The 27692-nt window shown below is 37.5% G+C and overlaps 1 protein-coding gene across 1 annotated transcript in view; it reads left to right on the plus strand.

The window, feature by feature from the left end:
• Positions 1 to 27692, plus strand: part of LOC126972525 (RNA helicase aquarius) — a 115112-nt gene that overhangs the window by 57228 nt on the left and 30192 nt on the right. The window contains exons 7-14 of the mRNA XM_050819344.1: positions 43 to 156; positions 1169 to 1272; positions 3050 to 3161; positions 3647 to 3860; positions 14505 to 14553; positions 16378 to 16613; positions 17345 to 17562; positions 27379 to 27548. Of these exons, the coding sequence (XP_050675301.1) occupies positions 43 to 156; positions 1169 to 1272; positions 3050 to 3161; positions 3647 to 3860; positions 14505 to 14553; positions 16378 to 16613; positions 17345 to 17562; positions 27379 to 27548 (1217 nt within the window). The remainder of the gene's footprint in view (positions 1 to 42; positions 157 to 1168; positions 1273 to 3049; positions 3162 to 3646; positions 3861 to 14504; positions 14554 to 16377; positions 16614 to 17344; positions 17563 to 27378; positions 27549 to 27692) is intronic.

Raw genomic sequence — 27692 nt, forward strand, 5'->3', positions numbered from 1 at the left:
AGCAGTAAGATTTAATCTAATAAATGGTATCGATTTTTTCAGCTTCTCCAGATGTTGAAGTTCTATGCCCGCTTCGAGATCAGCGATGAGACCGGTGACCCTATGACAGACAGGGACATGACACTGCAGCACTACTCCCGAATTACGTCACTACAGGTAAATTAAACTTATAGTGAAGGGGAGAATATGTATGTACTTATGTGGGCAGGGCACATAGCTTGTAGTAAAGTCTTCGAATGGTGACCACGTGCCCGAAAACGTAGTGTTGGTAGGCCTCCACAAGATGGACCGGCGATCTGGTCAAGATCGCCGGAATAGGTTGGATGAGGGCATCGCAGTACCGATCGTCATGGCGATATTTTTGGGTGGCGTTGTCCAGCAGTGGACGTCTTCCGGCTAAAATGATGATGATGATGAAAGGGGACACATTATCTTCCTTCCTGGTTATGCTTCCTATAGATAAATCAAAAAATTGTTCATATTCGTCAAAAAAAAATACTAAAAAAGAATGGCTAAACAGTTCTTGGAAAAAAAAAACTTATTATATTTAATCACTTGCTTGTCGGTTAACGCCATGTCTAATTAATTAAAGCTGAAAATTAGGGTCATACTTCATTTGATCAACCCGGCACCCTAACCGCACGGCCTTACCTCGTGCGGTTACTATTCTTTATGAAATTGTAAGGATAAACGCTCTGTACTACTGTATCTCCGTAGCCTCGCAATCTTGCGTAGCGACAGTGAGTGCTAACATCTTAATTGCACATTGCCAACACACGGGTCCCTACTTCCAATTGGATATGCGTCGATCACTGACGACAATCTTTCGGCAGTTTCGCAGACCAAGACCGAATCCTGCACTCCTTATTTGAATTAAGCGTTCAAAAAGACGTTCCGTCCAAGTAACTAAAACTATAAGCAAAAATGAAGTTTGACAATTATTACGGATATGCAAGACTTGGCAATACGCTATATTTTCAACAAGTTGTATTACTTAATTATTGTATCAAAACTTCCATAATTTGGGCTTATCGAAACACACAAACCAATATGCTAGTCACTTACAAACTCTTAGTTATTACCAGTAAAGGAATCACAGGAGTATAGCTAGTGTTCCATTCAAATCGAAAAGCTGATTATAATATAATTTATTAATTATTTGACTCAGAAAGCTGCATTTGCGAAGTTTCCCGACCTGAGACTGTTCGCATTAGCTAATGTTGCCAGCGTCGACACGAGGGAATCCCTGCAAAAACATTTTGGAAATCTGACGTAAGTATCTGAACGCATGTAAGATTTTAAGCTATTTTAACATAGTTAACTATTACGACGTCGCTTAATGAGTTTCTACTCAAACTAATCGTAGAAATTCTTCTCTTTTGTTTATTTTAGCAAACCTCATTCAGCAGTGTCATAACAAGTTGGATGCTAAGAATGGATTGCTTACTTGATGGCTAAAGCTAACCGACCACTAGCCAGTAATCGTGTTCTGGCAGTGTGGCTGTTGAACTGTAATAGATAAAAATAAAGGGACACTGAACTTCAATGACACTTCTGGAAGAGGTCTACAAAATGTACTCTGAAGGTGTGATCTCTTTAAAGAGTAAAAGAGCAAGAAAGTCACTGGCCACTGCAGGCTTAATATAAATCCAAATAAGAGATTTAGATCACCTGCCTGATCTTGGGGGACTGGACTAGCCGTAAGCCGTAAGCAGGTGTAAACCTGTTGGTCTACCGCCATCTGGGAGGATATGAATTACCATGGGATTTCATTAAAACGTTATTAGGCCACTATCAATTAATGGAAAGTGTCTAGCAGACACTAGCATAGATAGGTGAATTAATGATACAAAATAACCGAAAACACGGCCCTAGTGCGCGTGGTGAAAATCATAATAAAAAATAGTTTAAGTCTACAATCCCTTTCATATAATAAAATGCTGGGTATTTTGTATTGATCTCAGTACAAAGTCCAAACTCAAAAGTATTTATTCATATAGGTCAAAAAAAACATTTATAAGTGTCATTGTTATACATTTCACCATTCGGAAAAGTTGGGCTTTAATTAGAAGTTGCATGGAACTGATTACCACTTTTTTGATTTTACAAATATTTTAGGTGATCTTTGCAAAATGATATACAAAAAGCCTACCGTATAAAAAACACAATTGATTGAGTACAATGGATAAATCAATTCACACACGATATATAAGTTTTCGTTTGATTCACATCAAATTCAAAGCATATGTTTTAAAATTGCATTCATTACAGATATTTGCAATGTCTTCAGGATGTTCGTAGACTTGAAGTGAACATTAACAGTTCTGTCTTTTTTTTTCTGGTATTAATATCATGTCTTTCACATGATTTCTTAATTTCATTGATATTTTTATGGATCTTTCATAATTTGAATTTTTTAAAAGTTAGATCTAAGTGAATTTATGGATTCATATTATCATAAACCATATGATGTACGAGTACCACCATAAATCTTGCAGTTGCCATATTTTTTACCATTAAATAGTTATTAGCTTCAAATTAATTTAAATCTTTTGTAAGAGTATTGTTCGTCAAAATTTGTTAAACAATAGTTCATTTATCATCAGCAAACAGTACAATTCCATACTCATTGTAATCAATTAAAGTGTGTTTTATATAAATGACAAACAGAAAAGGTCCGAAAGTAAAACCCCGTGGAACGCCTAATTTTCCTATTGATCGAGCAGATCTCTTTCCACTTACCTCTTACCTTTTTAATCAAACCTTGGCCTTCTTCATGATTTTATGTCTTTATATTATATTCAGTTTCGAGCTCTAGGGTTTGGCTAACGGTACAAATGTCAGATCCTGACAAAAATAATGAAGAATGCATTTGATGAAATCTTTGTGAGTTATAGTTATATTAGGTAGTTGTGAAGTGCGCTATCACCTACGGTTACTATTTCATTATTTGTCAAGTGCATGGCAAAAAGAAGAAATAAATGAATGGACGAGCTGAAAAAAAGCAACATGATTTGATTGTTTCTTAATATAATAAACATTGTTTCAGTGATAAAGCCTTAAGAGCCATCGCGACGTATCTGAACCTAGTGCCACCCGAAGGAAAGGAAGCTGAAACACCGTGGCATCGTTTGGATAAGGATTTCCTAAGAGAATTATTAGTATGTATTGTCTTTAATTAAAATTTAAAACCACCAACATTGCAAACCAGCTGGCAACAGCACAGGCAATAATACTCTTTTATAAACTGAAACATTAAGTTAAAAGTTTAATTTTATTAAAATTAACAAAAAGCCATTAACATTAAATCACCTCAATAATATAATAATTAACAATATGTAGTAAGAAATAAAATAAAATAATTTATACAAATTAAATTCGTAACCAAAATTTACTAACGACACGGGACTCGAATCCACGACACAGAGCCGTTCCGTCCGAGCGCTCTTTCCAACTGAGCCAACCGTTAGAGTAAGCATGGTTCGTCTATGTTTGGTATACCTTGTTCAACTCTCAGGTTGATCACCAAATAACAAATTGTTTAAAATAAAATAATAAATTTAGAAAGTGAGTGTGAAGAAATGAAATGAAGTATCTTGTATTTATTGTTTGTATTTATATAATGTACTTATTTGTCTTCTGGCAGATATCACGACACGAGCGTCGGATCTCACAACTGGAGGAGCTGAACTCGATGCCACTGTACCCTACCGAGGACATAATATGGGACGAGAACGTGGTGCCCACCGAGATCTTCAGCGGAGAGAACTGTCTGGCCCTTCCCAAGCTGAACCTGCAGTTCTTGACGCTACACGATTACCTACTGAGGAACTTCAACCTGTTTCGGTTAGAGAGTACATGTGAGTGTCTACGCTAGTCTGTGAATTTATTCCAACGACTTTGTAACCTAGTGCCAGCCCAGACCAGTTAGCTCTAGGGTGGTTCTCGGTTTCGAATCACGATAGGTTCGAACGATTGACGTACAATATTTATGATAGAATTATGTTAAACATTACCAGTCGGAGGCTCTCTTGCACAGGATGCGGGCTAGATTATGGGTACCACAACGGCGCCTATTTATGTCGTGAAGCAGTAATGTGTAGGCATTGTTTCGTTCTGAAGGTCGCTGTAGCTAGAGAAATTACTGGGCAAATGAGACCTAAAGTATGTCTCAAAGTGACTAGCGCAGTTGTAGTGCCGGTGTGAATTTCTTGATCTATCAAGAACCCTGAGTGGCGCTGCATTGTACTGGGCGGGGCGTATCGATTACCATTAGCTAAAGGTCCTGCTTGTCTCGTCCCTTATTGTCAAAAAAATCAACTAGACTCACAATCCCCTCCTAAAAGGTCGTGAGAAATGTCCGCGCGGCGTTGTATATTATATACCGTATACATTATCTTATACATGATAACATGAAAACATTCATTAAAATTAACACCTTACACATTTCGTGGCACTTATGTTCAAAGTCTATTTTGCTCTCATGCTCATAAGAAGTTCATTGTGTGTGGAGCGAAATAAAAAGGCATAAAGGCATAAAAGGCATTTATTTTCTCAAAATTGATTCCTTTAGAATTCTTTTTGATGTCATTTCTTATACTACTAGATACTACTACCGCTTCGGAAACAAATGGCGCTCTGAGAGAGACGAAGCGGCGCAATAAACTCTCCCAGCATTATTTTTTTTGCGCTCTTTTCAATAAAAATATACAATATTGTACAGTCATTTCTATCGCTATAAAATAATCACAATCTAGTCCCAGGCTGTCCGATCATTTAGATATTCAGCAGTGGAGTAATAGGATTTACGACAGAGCCATTTTTTTATAAAACATTTAAATTTATTTATAGATAATGCCTGAACAGTGGCTGGGACTTTATTGTAGAAGTGTATTCATTTACCCTTAAAGCTATTATGTATCTTATGAAGCCTACTAGAATTAGTTACAAGCAATCCCTTATTTCTAGTGTTATAATAATGAAAATCACTATTAAGAGCAAAAAGGTGACGATTTTTGTGAACATATATTAAATTTTCATAAATGTACTGACAATGAACAGTCATAATATTTATTTCTTTAAATTTTTCTTTGAGAGACTGTCTATAACCAAGCTGATATATAGCACGAACAGCTCTCTTTTGCAGTGCAAACACTATATCAATGTCAGCAGCATGACCCCATAGTAATATACCGTACGTCATGATGCTGTGAAAATAACTAAAGTACACTAATCTAGCGGTCCCAAAATTCGTGTACTCTCTAATCTTTCTATATGCCGCAGAGCTGAGTCTATCTGCTAGATGGGTAATATGTGGACCCCAATGAAGCTTTTTATCTAACGTGATACCCAAGAAGACCGTAGTGTCCACAAGTTCCAATCTCTGGTCATTTATAAGTACGTTGGTTTGTACCTCCGCTGTGTTTGGTGTTATGAACCGTAAACATTATGTTTCTTTACTGTTTAAGTGCAGATTATTCGTCTCAAACCAACGCACTATCTTTGAGAGTGCATTGCTTACCTCGTCATCAATATCCGCACGTCGCTTCACTTTAAAAATAAGTGAAGTATCATCAGCAAACAATACAATCTCATGGCTATCATCTACCACAAATGGTAGATCGTTAATATATAAGAAACAAGAAAGAACCGAGAATAGAACCCTGTGGAACACCTATTCCCACAGGTTTACCCGAAGACCGTTTGCCATTTACATCGACTATCTGAACTCTTTCGCTTAAATATGATTTTAACAGATTTAGGGCTCTATTTTTCACTCCATAATGTTTCAGTTTTAGGAGTAAAGTTTCATGGTGGACGGAGTCAAATGCCCAATGCATCCTGTGACTCTTCCCAGGCGTCAAAGATGTTCTCAATGAGTGTAGTACCCGTATTAATTGTTGATAAGCCCCTAGTGATATCAAACTGATTTTTGTTCATTAATTTACAAAAATGCATTTGTAGCTGTTGAAGCAAAAGTTTTTCAAAAATTTTACTATAAACAGGCAGCACTGAAATAGGTCTGAAATTAGCAGGGTCAAAAGAACTGCCCGATTTAAACAAAGGTATAACTTTGCTGTATTTCATGAGGTCAGGGAACACACCCTCATCTATGCATTCATTAAATATTATTGCTAATTCAGGTGCTATAATGTCAAGTATGTATTTTACAATATTAGTCGAATGGCCCCATAGGTCTTTTGTATTTTTTAGGTTAATTAATTTGAAGATTTTTATTATATCGCTACCTGTAACATACTTAAATTTCAAATCAGTGGAAGATACTGGTACGTGTAATTTAAGCATATCATATGCTGCTTTTGGCGAAGAGTTAAGGTCTTTGGTCGTGACAATCGGGATTTCGGAGAAGTATTTATCAAATTCATTTGCAATTTCTATTTCCGAATTTATAACGCGATTATTAATATTTAAACAGATAGAGGTGTTACGGCAATTAGATCTACCAGTTTCATTGTTAATTACACTCCAAGTCGCTTTTACTTTATTATTACTGTTTTTAATTTTATCTGAATGAAACGTGTTTTCGCTTCATGACAAACTACTTTAAAGAGCTTGGAGTATTTTTTTACATATATTTTAAATTCTCCACTATTATTGTAATGTTTCTCATAATAAAGGTCAAATAAGCGTTTACGACTTTTGTGGATACCCATTGTTGCCCAATCATTAAAACAATGTTTGTTGTTTACTGTCACAGTGTAAAAATGGTATCGTATTTATCAAATTATTTCTAAACCTCTCAATAGGGCTACCCGTAACTGGTATAATCGTCATCTTTTTTGGTCTGACATTGTCCAATCTTGTATTTACTTTTATAAGTTGCCCACTATGGTCGGACTGAAGATTATTAATTATGAGTTTACTAGTAATAGTAATATCTGTAAAAATATTATCTAAACAGGTTGCTGTTGTAGAAGTGATTCTAGTAGGTTCCCAAAATACATTGAACAAATTAAAACTTTGAAATAAATTTTTAAGGCTAGTACAATTGGCCGAAGGTTCAAGCAAGTTTATATTAAAATCTCCACACACTATAATTGACTTGCTGGTTTTGCTAAATTTTGATAGTACCTCCTCCATTCTATGTTGGAATTGTTCATATGATGCAGTGGGGGGGCCGGTATACACTTGCAATAATAAATTGCTCTAGTTCTATACAAGCTATCTCAATTGGTTGTTCTATAGAGAGATTAACAATATCTCTTCTATTTTTACATTTTAATCTATTATTAATAATAATTAGGGAACCTCCATGTATTGCCCTACTTCTACAAAACGAACTGACTACTTTATGTTCTCTAAAACTAAACTGGAGCTGATGACTCTTACGCCAATGTTCTGTAATACATAATATATCTATATTACAGCAGCTCAAAAACAGTTCAATTTCTAATTCCTTGCTTGAGATACCTTGTATATTCTGGTGAACAATATTTATGAGCTTTATATTATGATTATCTATAGCAGTAACATTTATATTTGGTGAATGTTGCCTATTTTGTATGATATTGCAAGAGTTGTCCTCCCTTGTCAAATAACTTAATTTAAATTAATTGAAGAAAAATCTTCATTGTTATATTTTTGTACATTAGTACTAATACATTCCCCAATAGAGGCTTGTATGTCGATTATTTTACAATTTTGCCCAATAGAGGCATGTTTATTTAATAATACCACAGAGGAAGTAGTTTGTTGACTAAGACTATAAGCTACTAAAGTAGCCAGCTGTCGCTTAACTCTAAATGGTAGGTATAGGTTACCATTGGTTATTTTCAGTTTATAGTTAATGAATTTATTTGTGTCAAATAAAATTAAATTTTCATTGTTGTGGAATGTCGCATTATACAAAGTTGTATTTAATTTAAATATTTTTATATATTTTTTGCTCCTGTGTCAAATCCGAGGAGTATGGAAATGTACACATCATCGCTTTAGATTTTGTGTTATTGGAAATATTAATTAATTTTTCTATATTTTTAATTAGGTCCTTATTTCTAATATTATGAGAGTTATAACCAAACATAAAAATAAACATATTGACACGGGAGTGGGTCAGGGATTGGAAATAATACTCCGCTTATAGGAACGAGTATTTATTTGCGTTCACTTTTTCTGAACTTGCACTTCGCCGGTCTGCCGCTGTTTCTCTTGTGGGCGGCGGTACCTTCAACGCGTCACACCGCACCAAACACTAAGTCTCTTCTATCTTCTTCCTCTTGGATAACTTCCACTTTTCACTACTCCTTCTTTTCTTCTTCTTCTTCTTCTTTACACTTTCGAGTCAGAACTAGACCTGCCGTAGGCCACGCTTAGTACGGCTTATATACCCCCGGATCCGTTCTATTTTCAAAATGATTCTCCCATTCTTTAAATTTAAATTGTACTAGAAAATTCTTTTAACCATTTTTATCCTGCTTACACATTTTCCATCCCTTTTTTTCTGTTCGATTTGATCCTGAACTAACTAGAAATTTCCTTTAACTTCACAAAACCCAAAAAAATCCATACACTGGTAGGTGTATCGAACCCGGGTCTACAGCGTCTAAAGTAAACACTTTTCCGCTGAGCTACGAGTAATGCTGACGGAGCTGTTGAAATTAACAATGTCTTGAAGTTTGACAACTCTGGTCATATACTTCGAAGGGTTGCTACGCAACACTGCCCCCTCCCAAGACATGATCGTCCCGGTCATCGTTGCTTCCGTAGTACTTAGCCACCCGATCGACATGTACGATTTTCGGGGGGCTTCGAGGGGTACGCTGGATCCTGAGAGTCACATCATTTATCCTTGTGATTACTTTGTATGGTCCCTCCCAACTTGGTTGGAGCTTCGGAGACTTCCCCTTTCGCTTTACAGGATTGTGTAACCAAATCAGGGTTCCCTCTTCAAAACCAGGAATATTAGCTCTTCGATCGTAGCGGGTCTTCATCCGTTCACTTGCCTTAAGCCCAGTTGTTCTAATTTCCTCGTACATGTCAACCATCTTTTTCCGTAACTCATCCACATATTCTGTTATACTTTTCGGAGTATCCGGTGGACAGCCTGAGAGTAAATCAGCTGGCAATTTCAATTCCCTTCCAAAATTGGCGTACGCAGGAGTCACCGTTGTCGTCTCGTGTGTTGCGTTTCTATACGACATAAGAAACAGTGGAATGTACTCATCCCAGTTATCCTGATGACTGTCCACTACTTATGCCAGATGTCGCTCCAATGTTTGGTTAAACCTCTCCACCATCCCGTCCGACTGTGGATGATATGGCGTAGTTCTGGTCTTATGGATTCCCAAGATCTTGCAAACTTCTTGAAATACTTGTGATTCGAAGTTCCGCCCTTGGTCACTGTGCAACTCCAAAGGCACACTGAATCTGCAGAAAACTTCATTCACCAGCTTCGTCGCAACGGTAATTGCTTCTTGATTCGGTAGAGCAAATGCTTCCGGCCACTTCGTGAAATAATCCATCACCACCATTATGTAACGGTTTCCAGATTTGGTGACTGGGAACGGTCCAGCCATATCCAGAGTTACTCTTTCCCACGGAGCCCCAACATTGTACAACTTCATAGCTCCTCTGCTTCTGGTCTGAGGTCCTTTGAAAGCAGCACAACTCTTGCAACCAGTAAAATCGTTCTTTAATTTTTGTGAGAGTTCTTCTTATTCCCAAATGTCCACCTGAAGAACCATCGTGATAAGCTCTCAGGATCTCGTTCACCTTCTCCCTGGGAACGACCAGTTGCAGATGGCAATCCTTTCCTTGCGGGGTTTCCCATTTACGGCAGAGCAACCCGTCATGCATCACTAAACTGTTCCATTGTGCCCAGAGACTCTTGGTAGCCGTACTGTGTCTAGCCACTTAAGACCATTTTGGTTTAAGTGATCCACTTGCTAGCCAATGTAAAAGTGGTTGAAGATCCTTATCATTTTCCTGAGCTCTCCTCATTGCATCGTTGCTCCAGTTCTCAATAAATTCTCTTTATAAATTCATCAGCCGGATCATAAAATTCTCTTTCTCCTCCTGACGAATGCAATGTTTGCATTCCATCGGACATCGGTCTTCTAGATAACGCATCTGCATTTCCATGACTTTTTCCTCCTCGATGCTCGATTTCAAAGTCATACTCTTGAAGTTGCTCAATCCATCTGGCCACTTGTCCTTCCGGATTCTTGAATTCTAGTAACCACTTCAAGGCGGCATGATCAGTCCTTACGAGGAATTTGCGACCCAACAAGTACTTTTTGAAATGTTGTAATGTCTTTACCACGGCCAGTAACTCCCTACGAGTTACACAGTAGTTTCTCTCCGGCTTTGATAAAGATTTGCTAAAGTATGCAATTACAACTTCTTGATCTCCTCTCTTCTGAGATAGTACTCCACCAATTCCAGTGTTGCTAGCATCAGCATCCACTATGAATCTTCCCTCTGTGTCAGGATATCCGAGGATAGGTGATTCACATAGTCTTTTCTTCAACTCTAAGAAAGCTTGTTCGCATTCTTCATCCCAGGAAAAGGCTCTTTTCTCCTCCGTCAGTCGATGTAAGGGCGTAGCAACATCGGAAAACTCTTTCACAAAGCGTCGATAATAAGAGCATAGTCCTAGAAATGCTCTCACATGTGTCTTTTCTGTCGGCGTCGGCCAGTCTTTGACAGCACTTATCTTGGCAGGATCCGTCGCAACGCCTTGCTCCGAGATAACGTGCCCCAAGTAATTCACCTGACGTTGAAAGAAGGAACATTTCTTTGGACTCAACTTCAAGTTGGTACCCTGCAGTTTTGTGAAGACTTTTTCGAGCTTCTTAAGATGATCTTCAAAACTTCGTCCCATAATGATTATGTCATCCAAGTAGACAAGGCAGGTTTCAGTAGCCACTTTTCAAATCAAGAGTAGAGAACCACGTCATGCCACAAAGTGAATCTAATGTGTCATCGATTCTTGGCAATGGATAACTGTCTTTCTTAGTTACATCGTTCAAACGCCGATAGTCCACACAAAATCTAGTTGATCCATCCTTCTTCTTCACCAGAACCACTGGAGAACACCATGGACTCGATGACGGTTCTATCACACCATTTTCTTTCATATCCCGAATCATGTCTTCCACTTCTTGTTCACGTGCAAACGGAATACGTCTTGGTCTTTGCCTTATCGGAACAGTGTCTCCTGTGTCGATCTTGTGTTTCACCAAACCAGTTCTTCCGATGTCCCCGTCGTTCTTCGAGAATATCCCGGCGTAGCGTAGCAGGAAATTTCTCGCTTTTATTTACTGTAGCTTGGTAAGATTGTCCTTACAGCCATCCAGAAGTTTCTGTATGTTCACATCCTGGCTTGCAGCTACGGTCTTCCTCCCTTCTTCACACTTTCTTAACCAAGCTATCTCCTCACAACCTCCTATCACTGTTCTTTTCCTAATGATTTGCTTGTCCTCATGAGGATTAAACACGGGAACCATCGCAATTTGGGAGTTTCCCACAACAGTCCTGGCTGGGATCCATTTCGTGTCCGATGTATCTCTTTCTATTAAAGCGCATTTACAAGGTCTTCCTCTGTCATCTCTTGGCAGGACTACCGGGACTAGGGTCTGCGATCTCGGATTTAAAGTAGTGTCTCGTAAGCACAACACTTTCCGAAAAGTTCCACCTTTTATTGGAATTTCTTCACCTCCATGCTTCAATACACCATGTTTCATGTTAATCGTACACTGATGATTGCGAAGAAAATCCAACCCAATGATGCAGTCATCTGTGATATCTGCGATTACCACTTTTTGCCAGTACAACGTATTACCGATTTTCATGGCCACGATCTTCTCTCCCTGGACTGGTATGCGCTGGCCGGTAGCTGTTGTGAGTGTTAAGTTTGCATTTTCTCGCATATGTCGTCTTCCGATGCTCTCTAGTCTTCTTTGGCTAACGACTGTACGTGAGGCTCCCGTATCCAAAGTGAAACGGCAAGATTTTCCATTTATCATTCCCTCTATAACTAAAGTGTTTCCGTCACATGTCTGCTTAACGAAGATCCTTGGGGCTTTGCTTCTACCAGCCAGCGCCCACCCCACTGCCCTGGCCTTTTCTAGTTTTCCTGCTGCTCCAGCGGTGATGTTGAGACCGCCGCATCCTTCCTACCTTGCGTTATGCTCTCACGCCTGGGGCAAGTGCTCCTAATGTGTCCTCGCTCCCCACACCCATAGCATACTGGGCTATATGCTTGCCTTCGGCTGGAATCTGCTGGTACAATTTTGCGGAGTCACAACCCCCGAGAATCGTGGCGAACTGCTTCCACTTCCAACGCATGTGCCACCGCTTCCTTCAAGCTAGTATGATGACTCAGTCGAACGGCTGCTCTTACTTCGACGTCCCGTATTCCATCGATGAACACTTGGAGCAACATTTCTTCTATTGCAGTTGGCGGCGACTGATATGCTTTTCGCACTAGCTTCTCAGCTTCGAGGGACCACTGCTGCAGAGTTTCGTTGGCCCTTTGACTGCGGTCCTTAAGCTGCGCCCGATACACATGCTCAAGGTGTTTATCGCCATAACGTGCCTCCAACGCGTTAAGAAGGTCCGTATAGGTTACTTCCTCCTTCCCAGCGCCGAGTGCTTCATCACGGAGCGCTAGTGTGAGGGCAGAGTGTGCTTCTTGGTCACTCCAACCACTTGCTCTTCTGACCGTCTCTAATTGTAGCTTGAAGGCGGCCCAGGAAGACTTGCCGTCGTAGGGGGGTACTTTCAAACTTCTGGTCGATGTGATTCCGCAGGTGACTCCTGGGTTGGCTGAAGGACCCCCACACACGACCTTCCTATTGAGCTGATGAATAGTTGCTTCCATCTCCCCCATCTTCCTTTCCACAGTGTCAATCCGGGCGATCTCCTTTTCTACAGTGTCAATCCTGGCGATCTCCTTTTCTACAGTGTCAATCCGGGCGGAGTTTTTCTGCACCACGGATAAAATTTCCTTGGAGAGGCCTTCATGTAGACCTCGCAGCTGCTCCTCCTGTCGACGTGCTTGCTCTTCCTGCAAGGCTCGCAGCTGCTCCTCCTGTCGACGCACTTGCTCCTCCTGTCGGAGCGCTTGTTCCTCTTGCAAGCCCCGCAGCTGCTCCTCCTGTCGGCGCGCTTGCTCCTCCTGTCGGCGCGCTTGCTCCTCCTGTCGGCGCGCTTGCTCCTCCTGTCGGCGCGCTTGCTCCTCCTGTCGGCGCGTTTGCTCTTCCTGTCGGCGCACTGGCTCCTCCTGTCGGCGCACTGGCTCCTCCTGTCGGCGCGCTTGTTCCTCTTGCAAGCTCCGCAGCTCCTCCTCCTGTCGGCGTGCTTCCTCTTGCATCATGGCGGCCATCTGCTGCATGAGCGCGCTGATGTCTACGGCAGGAGCCTGCGGTGCTGACACGGTCGCACTGAGTCCAGAGCCGGATGCTTGTTGTGACTCGTCCTCTGCCGCTGCAGCTGCTCCCGCTCGCGTGGTCACTCCCTTCTCGTTCCTGGGCACTAATGGCATCTTTCCAATCCCACTTCTGACACCAATTGACACGGGAGTGGGTCAGGGATTGGAAATGATACTCCGCTTATAGGAACGAGTCTTTATTTGCGTTCACTTTTTCTGAACTTGCACTTCGCCGGTCTGCCGCTGTTTCTCTTGTGGGCGGCGGTACCTTCAACGCGTCACACCGCACCGAACACTAAGTCTCTTCTATCTTCTTCCTCTTGGAACACTTCCACTTCTCACTACCTCTTCTTTTCTTCTTCTTCTTCTTTACACTTTCGAGTCAGAACTAGAACTGCCGTAGGCCACGCTTAGTACGGCTTATATACCCCCGGATCCGTTCTATTTTCAAAATGATTCTCCCATTCTTTAAATTTAAATTGTATTAGAAAATTCTTTTAACCATTTTTATCCTGCTTACACATTTTCCATCCCTTTTTTTCTGTTCGATTTGATCCTGAACTAACTAGAAATTTCTTTTAACTTCACAAAACCCAAAAAAATCCATACACTGGTAGGTGTATCGAACCCGGGTCTACAGCGTCTAAAGTAAACACTTTTCCGCTGAGCTACGAGTAATGCTGACGGAGCTGTTGAAATTAACAATGTCTTGAAGTTTGACAACTCTCGTCATATACTTCGAAGGGTTGCTACGCAACAATATAACAGACGTCCGTCTCTTTTCGGCGATGTATTTTGTTTCAGCAATTGAAATGTGATTATTTTTATATTTAAAACGGCACTTACCTGAAATACGACAATCCACCCTTTTTATTTTTGTATATTATGTTATTATTTGGACAGTTTTTCACTGAACACTTTGTCATTGCGTGGCGTTGCATTCAAAGCGCGGTCGAAACACATCTGAACGAAAATCCTACCTAATAGATACGTGGGCAGAGTTTTGCTTCAGATAATTTTTGAGCGTGATTGTGAGTCTAGTTGTTTATTTTACTTATTATTATTCATAATAATTCTATAATATGTCTAATATTAATTTTTATGCTCTCAGATGAAATTCGCCAAGACATAGAAGACGCCGTATATCGACTTGCACCATGGTAACTAAATACTTTCATTAACTACAAATAAAAATAAAACACTAAGTTCAAGTTGTACCTTTATCAAAAGATCGTTATTTTTCACAATGAGTTTTTTTTTTCATATTATAAGTGTTTACTCAGAGGTATTTCATGAAACCATTGAATATTTGTTGCATCTATAAAGTTTTCATCGGGTATTTAAGCATTATTTTTCGATAGTGGTAAAATAAGCGGTTATGATTAGGACGCACTTAATAAACAATTATACCTTACCGACCGCGAATTAACGAGGGATTCAATAAACAAAGCTATCTTAACAACAGTTTGTAAAAATGACATATACATTCCACGTGAGACACAGAGTTCTTTCAAAATGATTTTGCGCCACTTTTCCTTCCTTGCACGAATTTAAAAAATATTGTGCGATTATTTCTTGGCTAAACATTCACAGTTACAATAAAGCAATAAAATTATTATTATTCACCGAAGTTAAGGAAGTTCCATTTTTTTGTGTCCTAAAAGTGTGATATTTCTATATCGCTAGTCGACCAATAACTGTTTCCAAGGTTAATCTTACAATACGACACAGTCTCGGTTACTATGTCGGCTTTAGAAGTTGAAGATCAATTTAAAAAAAAAAAACAAAATAAGGAAAATCTGCTAAAATATTCGTGCCAAACTTTGTTTACGTAAGAACTTTTGCATCAGATAAAAAATCAGGTCATTGGTCTCAACGCGAATATTTCGTTCACGTGTGACGTGTTTAACCTGTTTATTATTAGAATTACACATAATATCGTTAGCGGCTTGATAAAGTGTAAATTGTATTCCGAATTTTTAATGTTTCTGAGCTCGATATAACCTACTTCCATGCAGTGTAACATTACTATCATCAATATGTAATAGGTTAACCGTCTAAAAGTTTTTTTCCATTTTCAAGCCTCGGTTGTAATAATAACTCTGCTCTTATCTCTATATATTATCTCGAGGATATTTATGATGGAACTTCACTTGTTTATGCGAATAGAAGAAGCAAGAGACATATACCAGGATTATGTCTAATGCAGATCCTTTATCGCTAGCTGTCTTATTAATGAACGTAGTGTAAAGTTACTCCAAGTTTAAAGCTTTTTGTCTTTATCTTACCTTTGTCACTACAGTATTACATGACAGGGAGAAGTAATTTTAAACTTGGAGTAAATTTACACTGCGTTTATTAATAGAACAGTAGGAGTACAGAGAAGAACTGTTTGATCTGATTCTCGTCCCCGAATTTCAACATCGCACATTCGCACTTCATAAACATATTAAATCAACGGCCGAATTCCACCACCGCACATTACATCATAATGCAAAATAGCTCCCGCATCACGTTGACGTCTGGCATTCCACAATCGCGCGTATTGCAAAGACCTTTCTTGCCTCGCACAGCTAATTTATGGAATTAATTACCGGCTGCTGTTATCCCCAATCAATACGAGTTAGGGAACTTCAAGAAAAGAGCATACTCCCCCAAAGACCACCAACACATCTCTTGACACCTGTTGTTACGGATGTCCATGGGCGGTTGCCTCATCTCTCCCCATCCCGTGAGCCTCTTGCCCGTTTGCCTCCTTTTGTATATAAAAAAATCCTCACCAACTGGATTAATTGCGTTCCTCCACAGAGCGGATTCCATATATTTAAAATCTATAGAATAAACTTCCTTGTACGGTGTTTCCAGGACGATATGCCATTGAGTTTCTTAAACGCTCATGTGATTCTAAAACTAAGCATGATTTTTTTTTGCATTATTTTGTTTAACAATGGACTTTTTTAATCAGATTAAAATTTTTGTACCAGGAAAGCAGAAGATGGAAGCGTCTATTTCGGGGGCTGGGCTCGTATGGCACATCCCATACAGAGCTTCGCAGTAGTCGAAGTCGCAAAGCCGAATATTGGAGAGAAGGCACCTTCGAGGGTACGTGCTGACGTCACAGTCACTCTCAGTGTGAGGAGAGAAATCAAGCAAGAATGGGAGAATCTGAGAAAGCACGATGTCTGCTTCCTGGTTACAGTTCGTCCCTCACAGGGAATAGGTAAAAACTCAACATGACTATTTTCTTTATTCTACAGGCAACCTAATTAGGTAAGGAGAGCTAACGTTAAATAGTCTCTGCTGTAAAGCTTTTGTTAATTAAATTTTATAGGTGTGGTGGGCAAATAAGCGTACGGGCTATTGAAAACAAAAGAATATGATCGTCTTCACGAACAAGGACGAGCTTGGTTTCAATTTTCCTTTCAGGATTTTGTACTTGTAAAGAAAAAATAACGCTTGTATGATATTATAGGTATAAATAAACAAAAAAAAAATATATATTCACAGCAAACCAATCTAAAATATAAACTCAAAGTTTAAGCAATGTATTATGTTTCACTTAAAATCCTCCGAGATATACTTTTTTAAATATTACTAAACCAGTGTAAGTAGATACTTTAATATTGTAGCTTTTGACTATAATGATTTTATAGTATTAGCCCTATAAAATATAAATTAACAAGGTATTAATAATTGGGTAAATTTCATAATTTGTATCTGCTCGATTTGTACGAAATACTTTTAACCTTCCAAAATTAAAATAGTCATATGGGGACAGTTATCGGAAACTCGAGTGTGGCGTACAGCACACTATTCCCTCACTCAGTTTTGACCCTTGTTTTGTTTCCAAGATGGTTTATTTTCCTACAAACTTATTGCGTCGGTTATCACATCAATACGATGGCAATTTTCGTGAAGAAATGGATATTTAAACAATGCAATTAATTGCAGGTACAAAATACGACTACAAAAAGAGCATGGTGGAGCAGGCGGGTATAGTATACGTGCGTGGATGTGAAGTGGAGGGTATGCTGGATGCCTCGGGGCGGGTCATCGAGGAAGGTCCTGAACCGAAGCCCGAGCTCGATGGAGACTCCAGAACATTCCGGCTGCTGCTCGACCCCAATCAGTACAGAGTTGATCTGGACCTTGCCAGTAAAGGACGAGAGGTGAGTGAGATTGGTCAGATTTAGCAGAGTATAATATACAGTTTGTACTTTGCATAATATATGATTTAAATGCAGCTATATACTTCTAATCGCATCTGCTGACGATACACAAAAAACGAAATCGGTGCACTAATTAGGTGAAAATGTAGGCTTTTAATATTGAGCGAATATGAACGCGCTGTAGAATTGAATCACCAGGTCAATGTTTCAATGAACTTGTATTAGTGCAAAGAAAAGTGGTAGTTAAAAATGGCTCTGGAGTGTTAACTATAACCAACAGCAAGCATTAGCAACAAAGCAGCCTACAAATAAGACTTAAGGATATTTGTAACTTGTTTAAGTAGTGTTCATAGCTCCAAATGCTATATTTTCATCACAAAACTTGTCTAAAAACACCTTGTTTGCCTTAACATCTAGTGGTATACTCCACTAGTTGTTAATCACCAAAACAGTCGGGATATATATTCACGGTTTCATAACTATTCCAGGTATGTAATATACGTTTACGTAAATATGCATAACTTTATTTTGTACTCGAAAATAACATAATTATTACCTATATCTAAAAATTATGCATTATGAACGATGAAGAAAAACTTAGAAACACCATAAAATTACTGCGTGCCCTATATCCATAAAGTTTATCAAGGAAGGAATCCAATCCACTAGTGGCGGGAAGACGATAGAGAAGTAGCAAGGGGCAGGGACGGCGCGAGTTCAACGCCTAGCGATTTATTAATAGAATTGTGAATTGACCGTACACATACACAATAAACAGTCAGCTAAAATGATATAAAAAGATTAATCCTGTTTATCCTATAATTGACGAAATGAGCGTATATGCAATTAGATATAGGCTGGGATTAATCCCTTAAACGTGCTGTGGCCGTATGCTTTCAGGTTAATTATATATTATAATTATTAACTGATACTAAAAATAAAAAAAAAGTATCAAATAACTAAAAATTTAATTTAATACACCTTAAAACCTATCAATAAGTAGTACATATAAATTAAAATCTTAATTATTTGATACTTTTCAGTTTTTGAAGTCGGTGTTTTTGAACGTAGTTTTTTTAGTTAGTTAAGTTTTATGTTAGTAAGCATTATTTAATTATTAATATTATATGACAAAAAACATGCCAACATGTTGATTTCAGATACATAATATTTAAACTATTGTCCCGGGTACTCAAATCGAAACTCTAATGGATTTCATGACATGATGAAAACGTTATCCCGTGGCCTTATACAAAGCGTAGAAGGGCGTATTAAATTAAAAAGACTGTGGGATATTTTAATAGCCTCAGAGGTGCTGTAAAAACAGTGCAGCAGTGGAAGAAGGTTATAAACCATATAAAAATGTTTTTTTTCTTTTTATTAAATTCACTAGCTGACCCGGCAAACGTTGTTTTGCCATATAAAGTATAATTCACGCGATAGTTTTATAAGTAGTAAAATATTGCCTATATTATAGCCTGTACATCATTTTGTTCTATTGTCAATAGTTTTTGCAGCGCACGCAAAAATAGGTTTTCGATTTTACACCTTGTGTTACAAAATAGCAATTTTATTACGGATCCCTAATTTTGAAAAAAAAAAAATAGCCTATAGCCTTCCTCGATAAATGGACTACCCAACACTGAAATAATCATTCAAATCGGACCAGTAGTACCAGAGATTAGCGCGTTCAAACAAACAAACACTGCAGCTTTATAATATTAGTATAGATTTTAAATCCCTCTCACTTTTTTATTAGGAGGCATTATTAGGATGATCTTTTTGCAAATTGGTTACCAATAAACTTTTGATTAAGGCGATAATTTTAAACGAATTACCCATTGGGATTGAATTTGTTTATTAAATAAATATTGCCGAAGACGACGTCGTTATGCTGTTTCAAGAGTTTCTTTGTACACGAAGACCTCTTTGTACAGTAAAAAACGTGCCATTTTTATAATAAAATAAATATTTTTTTATCTTAAACGAAACCTATGAGGCTATATCGTCAAAAGTGAGGAGATCATTATAATGTCAATCAACGAAAAAGTAAATATCAAGTGAATTTGGGAATAAGGTAAGTGAAAGACAAAATCTGTAATCACGAACTTCGTAGTACAGATTTTGTCGATGTCGATATTCGTATCCGAAACACTTTCGTAGTAGGAAAATGTACGTTACGTCAACCGAAAATTCTTATGTCGATTTTAGTAATAGGACTCAAGAATATTATATCTAAACGTGAATAACGTATTTCGGTTCGTATTGTCCTTATAAGACAGTGACAAAAAACCCTTTATCACGGATGATGTATTGAGACATTTTCTACAATATCGACCTCTAGAAATAAGTTTGACTCACTGAATGAGGTTCTTAAGAGGGGACGCTAGCATCGTTATTCCATATAAACGTATCCCTCTATTATCTCCCTGGATAATTCTTCTAGAGAGGAAATTTTTTGTCAAAAAATCTAGATATGCTAAAGCTATGTTTTTGTTTTTTTCAAACAACTAACGACATAAGAAAATATCACTCTTCAAACATTGTAGAAAATGCCATTTTTATACCGCCCTGTTCAGACGAGTACGTAAGAATTTTGAAAGGATTTTAAGAAAAAAAGAAAACGTACCGACATATACACATTCTTCCCGAAAATATTGTATTAAAATTTTTTTGGTAGGTTTAATATTCTAGAGGAAAACAGGGGAATACGAAAATACGAAGTAGAATACGAAACCTCTATTTAGTCAAAATTTTGTAGGTAAAATCGGTCTCAGCTGCATTTGTCACTATCGCACTCTTCGGGGGATGGCTGGAGGTGAGGGGCGTTTGTTGGCCAGTCCGGAGTATAACTTATGAGTTATGCACATAATATATAGTAGTCGCCCAGATACTATGGGTTGCTTGTCGATTGTCGATTAAGTAGAATTTATTTATTGATAATTTTCGTGAATGTGAGATATATTGTATGTAGTGTGGGACTGATGATTATATTATTGTCTATAGAATAACTCAATGCAAGGTACATACGGATAGACAAGCATGTATAAATTATACACGCAACCTCAAGTATAAGGGCGCGTTTCCACTGACACGGAGCTGGGCGAAATTCAACTTGGAATTTTTCAATCACAGCTGCTTGGAGCGAATCAGCGACATGGAGTAGAGATTTTGAGTTGTCCATTGTCGTCCTGTGATTCGCTTACTCGCCAAATGTGTCGCGTAATATATATTACTACCTCCTCATATTTATGGATTCCTGATTTGAATACAATAGCGCTGTCGCTATTTACAATTCGAAGATACAAACATACTAATCGGTCATAAAAGTATATATCACAGTAAATTTATTATAGGTACGATTTACGAAACCATTTACGTCTTCTTTGTCACACTCAACTTTATTTATTACAGGCAGAGCGAACGTGGAGCCTAACTCTCTATGTATTTAATAGTATTTAACGAGTTCTTTAAATCTTATTTATATATTATGTGTACTATGCGATTTAAATAACAATAGGACTGATTTGTCGCCATATTGTTACTTCACGGGTGTTAAAATGAACCGGTTAGGTATGGTCAACAAAACAGATATTAACCAAAAAATATTTGTGTGAGAATAAAATTAATTATTACTTTTTTAATTAACACGACTTATACATATTGTTACATCAGGTCTTGCGTTAAGTTACAGTTTGAGTATATATTTCACCCGACGTTACAAAGCCTTTGCAGGTCAACAATTTAAGAGGCAATAAATCCTTCATTTTATTTAAAAAAATATTAGTTTTAATCAGAACCTAGTTTTTCTTGAACCTTGTTTATTCGTATGTTACCTATAGATAGTTTTGAAGTCGGTGCCAAGCCAAATGTAATAGCAGGTCCTACACTCTCCACGCGTGACTTTGAGCGGGATAGCTTCGTCTAGAACAGAACAACCCAAGCGGGAAAGCACCGACTTAAACTATCAATAGATAACATACAAATAATAGTATTCTATTAATATTAAATATATAAGATATGCAAAAGAGGTGTATTAACTTTAATCTCTATTAAGTTATTTTGTACTTGTTTTTGAAGTCGCTTTTTTTAAACGTAGTTTTTTTAAAGTCTTAAATAATCACCCGCACTCACTTTCCTTATTCCGTTCGATCGACATTGACGTTATCTTTTTTCCATTTGGTGGAATTTTCATTTGGCATTCGTCTCATCGTAATAATGATCGGTTTATTGAAAAAAAAAAAAAAATCAATATTAATGTTCAATAAATCCTGCAACTTCATTAATATAGTTTTTATATTGTTCATAGTCTATTATGTTATAAATGTATTTTTCAATTCATAAATTGTGTATTTTCAGTAGTTGTTAAAATATAGATTCAATTTTATAAAGCAGTAAATACAATGGTATATCTGAGTAATTTTCTCTGCAAGCTGTACTTCCGTGACGAAGCCATTGATATTATTATTTCAAGGTTATCGTAACTATGCGACCATTATATATTTTTTAATACATAAAAAATGGCGTATTGCAGGGACGTATAGCGTTCGGGATGTGGGCTATTACATACTCGAGCTTTTTATTTCCCAACTGTCAAAATAATGTCTATTAAAAATAAAAAACCAACCACGAAGTTTTTACAAAAAAAAATCAAAGAAGTTTTTATGATTCATGAAAATATTTCTAAAAAGAAGCTACTAAATTGTTTCAATACCAGATTTAATGGTTTGATTCAATGAGTTAAGTTAGGTTTCATTTCATTTCGAATGTAGACGAAGTTTAACTACTTGGTTGAAATCCATGAATTATGAGGAAATGGAAGATCTATTTAACTACACGGAGTAAATTTTAGTTATACCTTCTTAATAGTACAATAAGTCGTGTTTTACGAAAAGTAACAATGAAACACATCACACACACGCACACATGCTCATACACACACATACTCACATACATACACATACACACACACACACACTCAGACATCCTGTTTGTATAATATTTTTTTATATTTTTACACTTCATTTGTGATCCCTAGTTTTTGGTACTGTTAATTTTAATTGATATCGAAGAGCGTAGCCTTCTGGCACAGGTGTTTCTCACTTAATAGAAGGTCACATCTACTATTATGTGTGTACCATTTTTGTTACAGAAATAAATATTCTTTCATTTTTTTTTCATTTTCATTTCATCTCATTAAATTTTATTTTCATTATATATCAATAAAAAAATCTACTGAAGATTTGGGTGTATGGGCATAGTTCCCTTTGCCTACCCAGAATGGGTGAAGAAAACGAAAAAAAAATCTCCGCTTATATTCTTTTACAGTTGGCGCCATTTTCCAAAAATTTTCTTTGCGAGTTTAGTTGTTTGTTGCACAAAATAAGTAATTTCGACGATATTTTAATAATAGTTTGTCTCAAACAGTAAGTAAAACTGTTCCAATTTCAATGTATATGTGAATTACAACTTTTATAAGAAATAAATGATTAGTCAATTGAGTTTTTTTTTTTAATTATTCTATTAAATTGCTTAATTTTTCTCCCTGTCAAGTAATTCTGTAGTGACATAGGTAAGATGAAGACAAAAAGGTTTAATCTTGGAATAACAATCCAAATTATTGCTGCTACGAAATAACATGTATGAATTCTCTATGAAACATTCCCTTTTGATGGGCTTAAATTTTCTGAACATTTACCATTGTAATTTATATTTTTTTTTATACTATCGGAAAGTAGAGATTTTGACCTTTAGACCAAACAGATTTTTTTGAAAAAAGCTGAAATTATGACAAAAAATATTACTGTGCATATTGAAATGTGTTTTTAAAACCATTAAATTATAACGGCTTAAAAAATTGTTTCAATAGACTTTTTTACTGAGCGTTACTTCCGTCAGAAAAAAATTCTAAGTTACCCCCAAGTCGCGCCTAAAGAAGTTTCACTTCAAAAATAAATATTTAAATTCTAATAAATTACAACGGATTTGGGACATTAAAAGGTAAATAAATGTTCACCAAATTTCGTGAAAAAAAATATTTTGGAAAAGATAAAAATAAGAAACTAAAAACTTGTTTTATTTTTTATTTTTTCACATTTATTTTGAGGTTATATGAAAAAATTGTAAATACAAAAGTTGTAGATCTTTTTATTACCTACAACTTTGCCATTTGACTTATTTCCATAGAAGAAGAACAAGAAGATTTTTACCCTTAATCACCCCCCCTTTCCATTTCCCCCGACCTCGGATCGTACGTAATTTATTTTCCTTTCATTTTTGTTATATTATCTTGCGTTTCTAATGGGTTTCATTCTAGTATTTTTTTTCACTTTTTATTGTTTTCAAAGACTTCAGCACAGGTCTTCAAGCCGTATGCGATGCTCAAATCTATTGATAAAGGGGCTCCTGTTTCTGCAATGAAATGTGACCACTCAGTTGGGTCCATTTGTCGTGCAGTATGTGTCCTGGGGTGTTCGCAAACTTCTTGGAGCGACCTTGTATTCACTAATGTTATAGCCCTTTGGTTGGACACCCCAGCCAATTCCAGGATTACATGAGTGACGATTTTGTTCTCGGCTAGACAGTCTCTGCACTCAGGACTGTCCGTTACGCCGATTGTAAAACGCTGCATGTTTAGTGATGTGTGGCCTGTTAGAGTGGCCACCATGATTCGGATGTCATGTCTGTTGAGGCTGATAAGTCGACGTGTCAGTTTGAGCGACTGCGCAGGTATCGCTTCTTTCGACTGTCTACACTGTAGACAGTTATCTATATCTCTCGGTTATCCGAGCAACGGGCGCGGTGGTCTTCAATTGACCTGAAGTAGATGGTTCCGAAAGGTTCCTCGGCGGTTACCCGTCAAACGTGGTGGAGGTAGCTTTACCGACACGGGTGCTATGGGGGAGGGGAGCTCACTGGTTATCAGTGCCCCTCAATTGGTGGCGGAGTCGTAGTGTCTTGGCGCAAATGGGATGTAGATCTTTATAACCGAAAGGTTGATAAGTCCATGGGAAGGGAAATGTCTACACTGTAGACATTTATCATATTATCATTTTGCTCACATCTAAAGGAGATTCTGTTGAATGTTTCATTTATTGACTATAGGAAGTGGTCGGGTGATACTTAAAAAGAAATATATTTATTTTAGAGTTACATGCTAGAGTGTTTGTCACAAATTCGTCACATTTCAGCATAATGCTGACTACTGTCCCAACCAGCGCTGATCTTCCAGTGGGACCAATTAATGACGCCACACACGAACACACGAACCTATACAATAGAGTGACGTACATATAATGTCTCACGGTTTTAGCTTAGTAGCTATGATGTTAAGTTTATTTTCGTACACTCGTTCTTATGTATATAAGTGGATACGCAAACATAAAATTAGAGGCAGTTAAAAAATGTTTACTATCGTTTAACGACTTTTTATGTGGTAGTGAGATCATCTGTTTTGTCATATACGAAACACGTAGATACGAAAGGGAGAAACAGCTATAACGCGTTTTCTTATAACACCGAAACATTTTTTTTTATGGCATAGGAGGGCAAACGAGCGTACGGGTCACCTGTTGTTAAGTGATCACCGCCGCCCACAATCTCTTTCAACACCGGAGGAATCACAGGAGCGTTGCCAGCCTTTAAGGAAGGTGTACGCGCTTTTTACTTATATACTTACATTCTATATTCCTGCGTTATAGGGGCGATTACCTGTATATTTGGTTGTCGGAAATTTTTTAAGAATTGTATAGTTGGACTCAAACGAACACCCGATATATTTACTACCACGTGGTAGATCAGATCTAATGTAATCTCCATACATGTGAAAATACAATTCAGAAAAATATAATTCGAGAGAAAAAATTTCTTCGCATTTTTAGGGTTCCGTAGCCAAATGGCAAAAAAGGGGAACCCTTATGGATTCGTCATGTCTGTCTGTCTGTCCGTCCGTATGTCACAGCCACTTTTTTCTGAAACTATATGAACTATACTGTTGACATTTGGTAAGTATATATATCTGTGAACCGCATTAAGATTTTCACACAAAAATAGAAAAACAAAACAATAAATTTTGGGGGTTGAATCAAATTAAAACAAAGCAATCCCCATGCTTAGAATTGAAACTCAAAAAGTATTTTCGTTAAACCCATACGTGTGGGGTTACCTATGCATAAATGGTCTTTAAAAATGATATTGAGTTTAATTTTTTTTTAACTGAATATTTTCGCGAGAGAAATGGTAAAATGTGTCCCTCTGAACTTCTAAAAAAAGAAGTTTTCATTACCATGCAAACTTCCACCGAAAATTAGTTTGAACGAGGTTTAGTGAGTAGTTTTTTTTAATACGTCATAAATAACTAAATTAAAAAAAATACACTATTATTAAAACATTGATCAAAGTTACAGCGAACTAAAAAAACTTTTATATTTTGTTACTTGCTGCTACGGAACCATTCACGAGTCCGATTCGCACTGGCCGCTATTTTTATTTTTTCTAGAAATTTCTCTTGCTGCTAGACAAGTGATGAAAACAGGCCAGGTGACAAACTACGTCTCACACTCTAAAGTCGTTAACAGATGTTAACAGTCAACCTCAATTTTTTTTTCGACATTTTCACATCTTTCACAGTCTACCTAGACGTATAAATGTTCAAAGTTTTTTTTTTTACTATGGAATATAGATTTATACATACTATATGAAGACTACGATATTTTCCTCAACCTATTATTATGTTGAGTTTCTCTTCAACAGAAACAGCATTCCGAATCGATACTAATGGTTGGTCATTTAATGACAATCAAAATGTTAATATATTCGGCCTACGAACTATTTAAATCCGGTCGAGACAGCGACCGGGACCGACAAGTAGTGATTAATTCAAGGCCTTGAGATATGGTATGGCGTGTTCTCCTATCTCTCAGGCTCTACACTACACCCTCAGGCTCTTTAATTATAAATGTTAATTGTACGATATTACATTGTAATCCATATTTTATATTAAAAAGAAAAGCCCGCTGAGTTTCTTGCGCCCATTCTTCTCAGGTCTGAGGCAGTCTCTTTTGAATGGGTGGTAGTTTTTGACGTTCAATAAGTTAATTATGTAATTTTATTATGGAAGACAATTTTTTTAAGTTATACTTCTTGGAGCGCGTTAGGAAAAAAATATCAGAGTTAATTATTATGAAAAGCGCGCACACCGTCACGCAAATCCGTCACCCTGACGTTAGCTGGTCAAATAGGCCATTTGTACCTACCATACTTCAGCTACCAAGCCTCTTGTAACTCATATGTCTACTGAACCACTACCAATGGACGAGAATTAAATAAATAACAATATATAATTTCAATTTATGTACTAACAAAATTAAAATAAAAAAAAAAATTCTCTCTTTATTTTTTCTCTCATAGTGCCTTATTAAGAAAGTAAATGAATAAATTTTCGTTTGTATTATGGTAGAGATATAATGACCCTAAGAAGGAATAAATAGCCAATACTTAGGCTAATACACTACAAAATATAATTTTCCTATTATCGTGCGCAAAGTTCGATTTTGCGCATGCATTTGCGTCCGCAGAGTACTACTTTCCCACACTTTGACAAGAGCGTGCGGCGGGAATGTTTGAAAATAATTATAGTGGTCGAACTTTGCGCAACTTAATAGGAAAAATAGTACACGATACTCTCCTACGTGTGCACACACGTAGGTCATCCTGACTTGCTTCGCTGGTGCGGCAACGCCCTACTTTGCGCACTTGTATCTTACTGTAGTATATTAAGTTGCTTACTTACAATCTCAAACGATAAACTTTTTGCAGGATGTGTACGAGACATTCAACATAGTGATGCGTCGTAAGCCGAAGGAGAACAACTTCAAGGCGGTGTTGGAGACGATCCGAGAGCTGATGAACACGGAGTGTGTGGTGCCGGAGTGGCTGCACGACATTGTGCTGGGCTACGGGGACCCTGGACAGGCGCACTATACCAGGTGAGGACACATCTACACCTGGACCCAGCTCTGGACTATTTTTTTTTATGACATTAATTAGACGAGCAGAATGTTCAGCTGATGGTCGCCGCTCAGGATTTTTTAAAAATCCAACAATTCTTAGCGGCACTACAATTGCGGTCG

Source organism: Leptidea sinapis, chromosome 26 (genome assembly GCF_905404315.1).
Source record: "Leptidea sinapis chromosome 26, ilLepSina1.1, whole genome shotgun sequence".
Lineage (NCBI taxonomy): Eukaryota > Metazoa > Arthropoda > Insecta > Lepidoptera > Pieridae > Leptidea > Leptidea sinapis.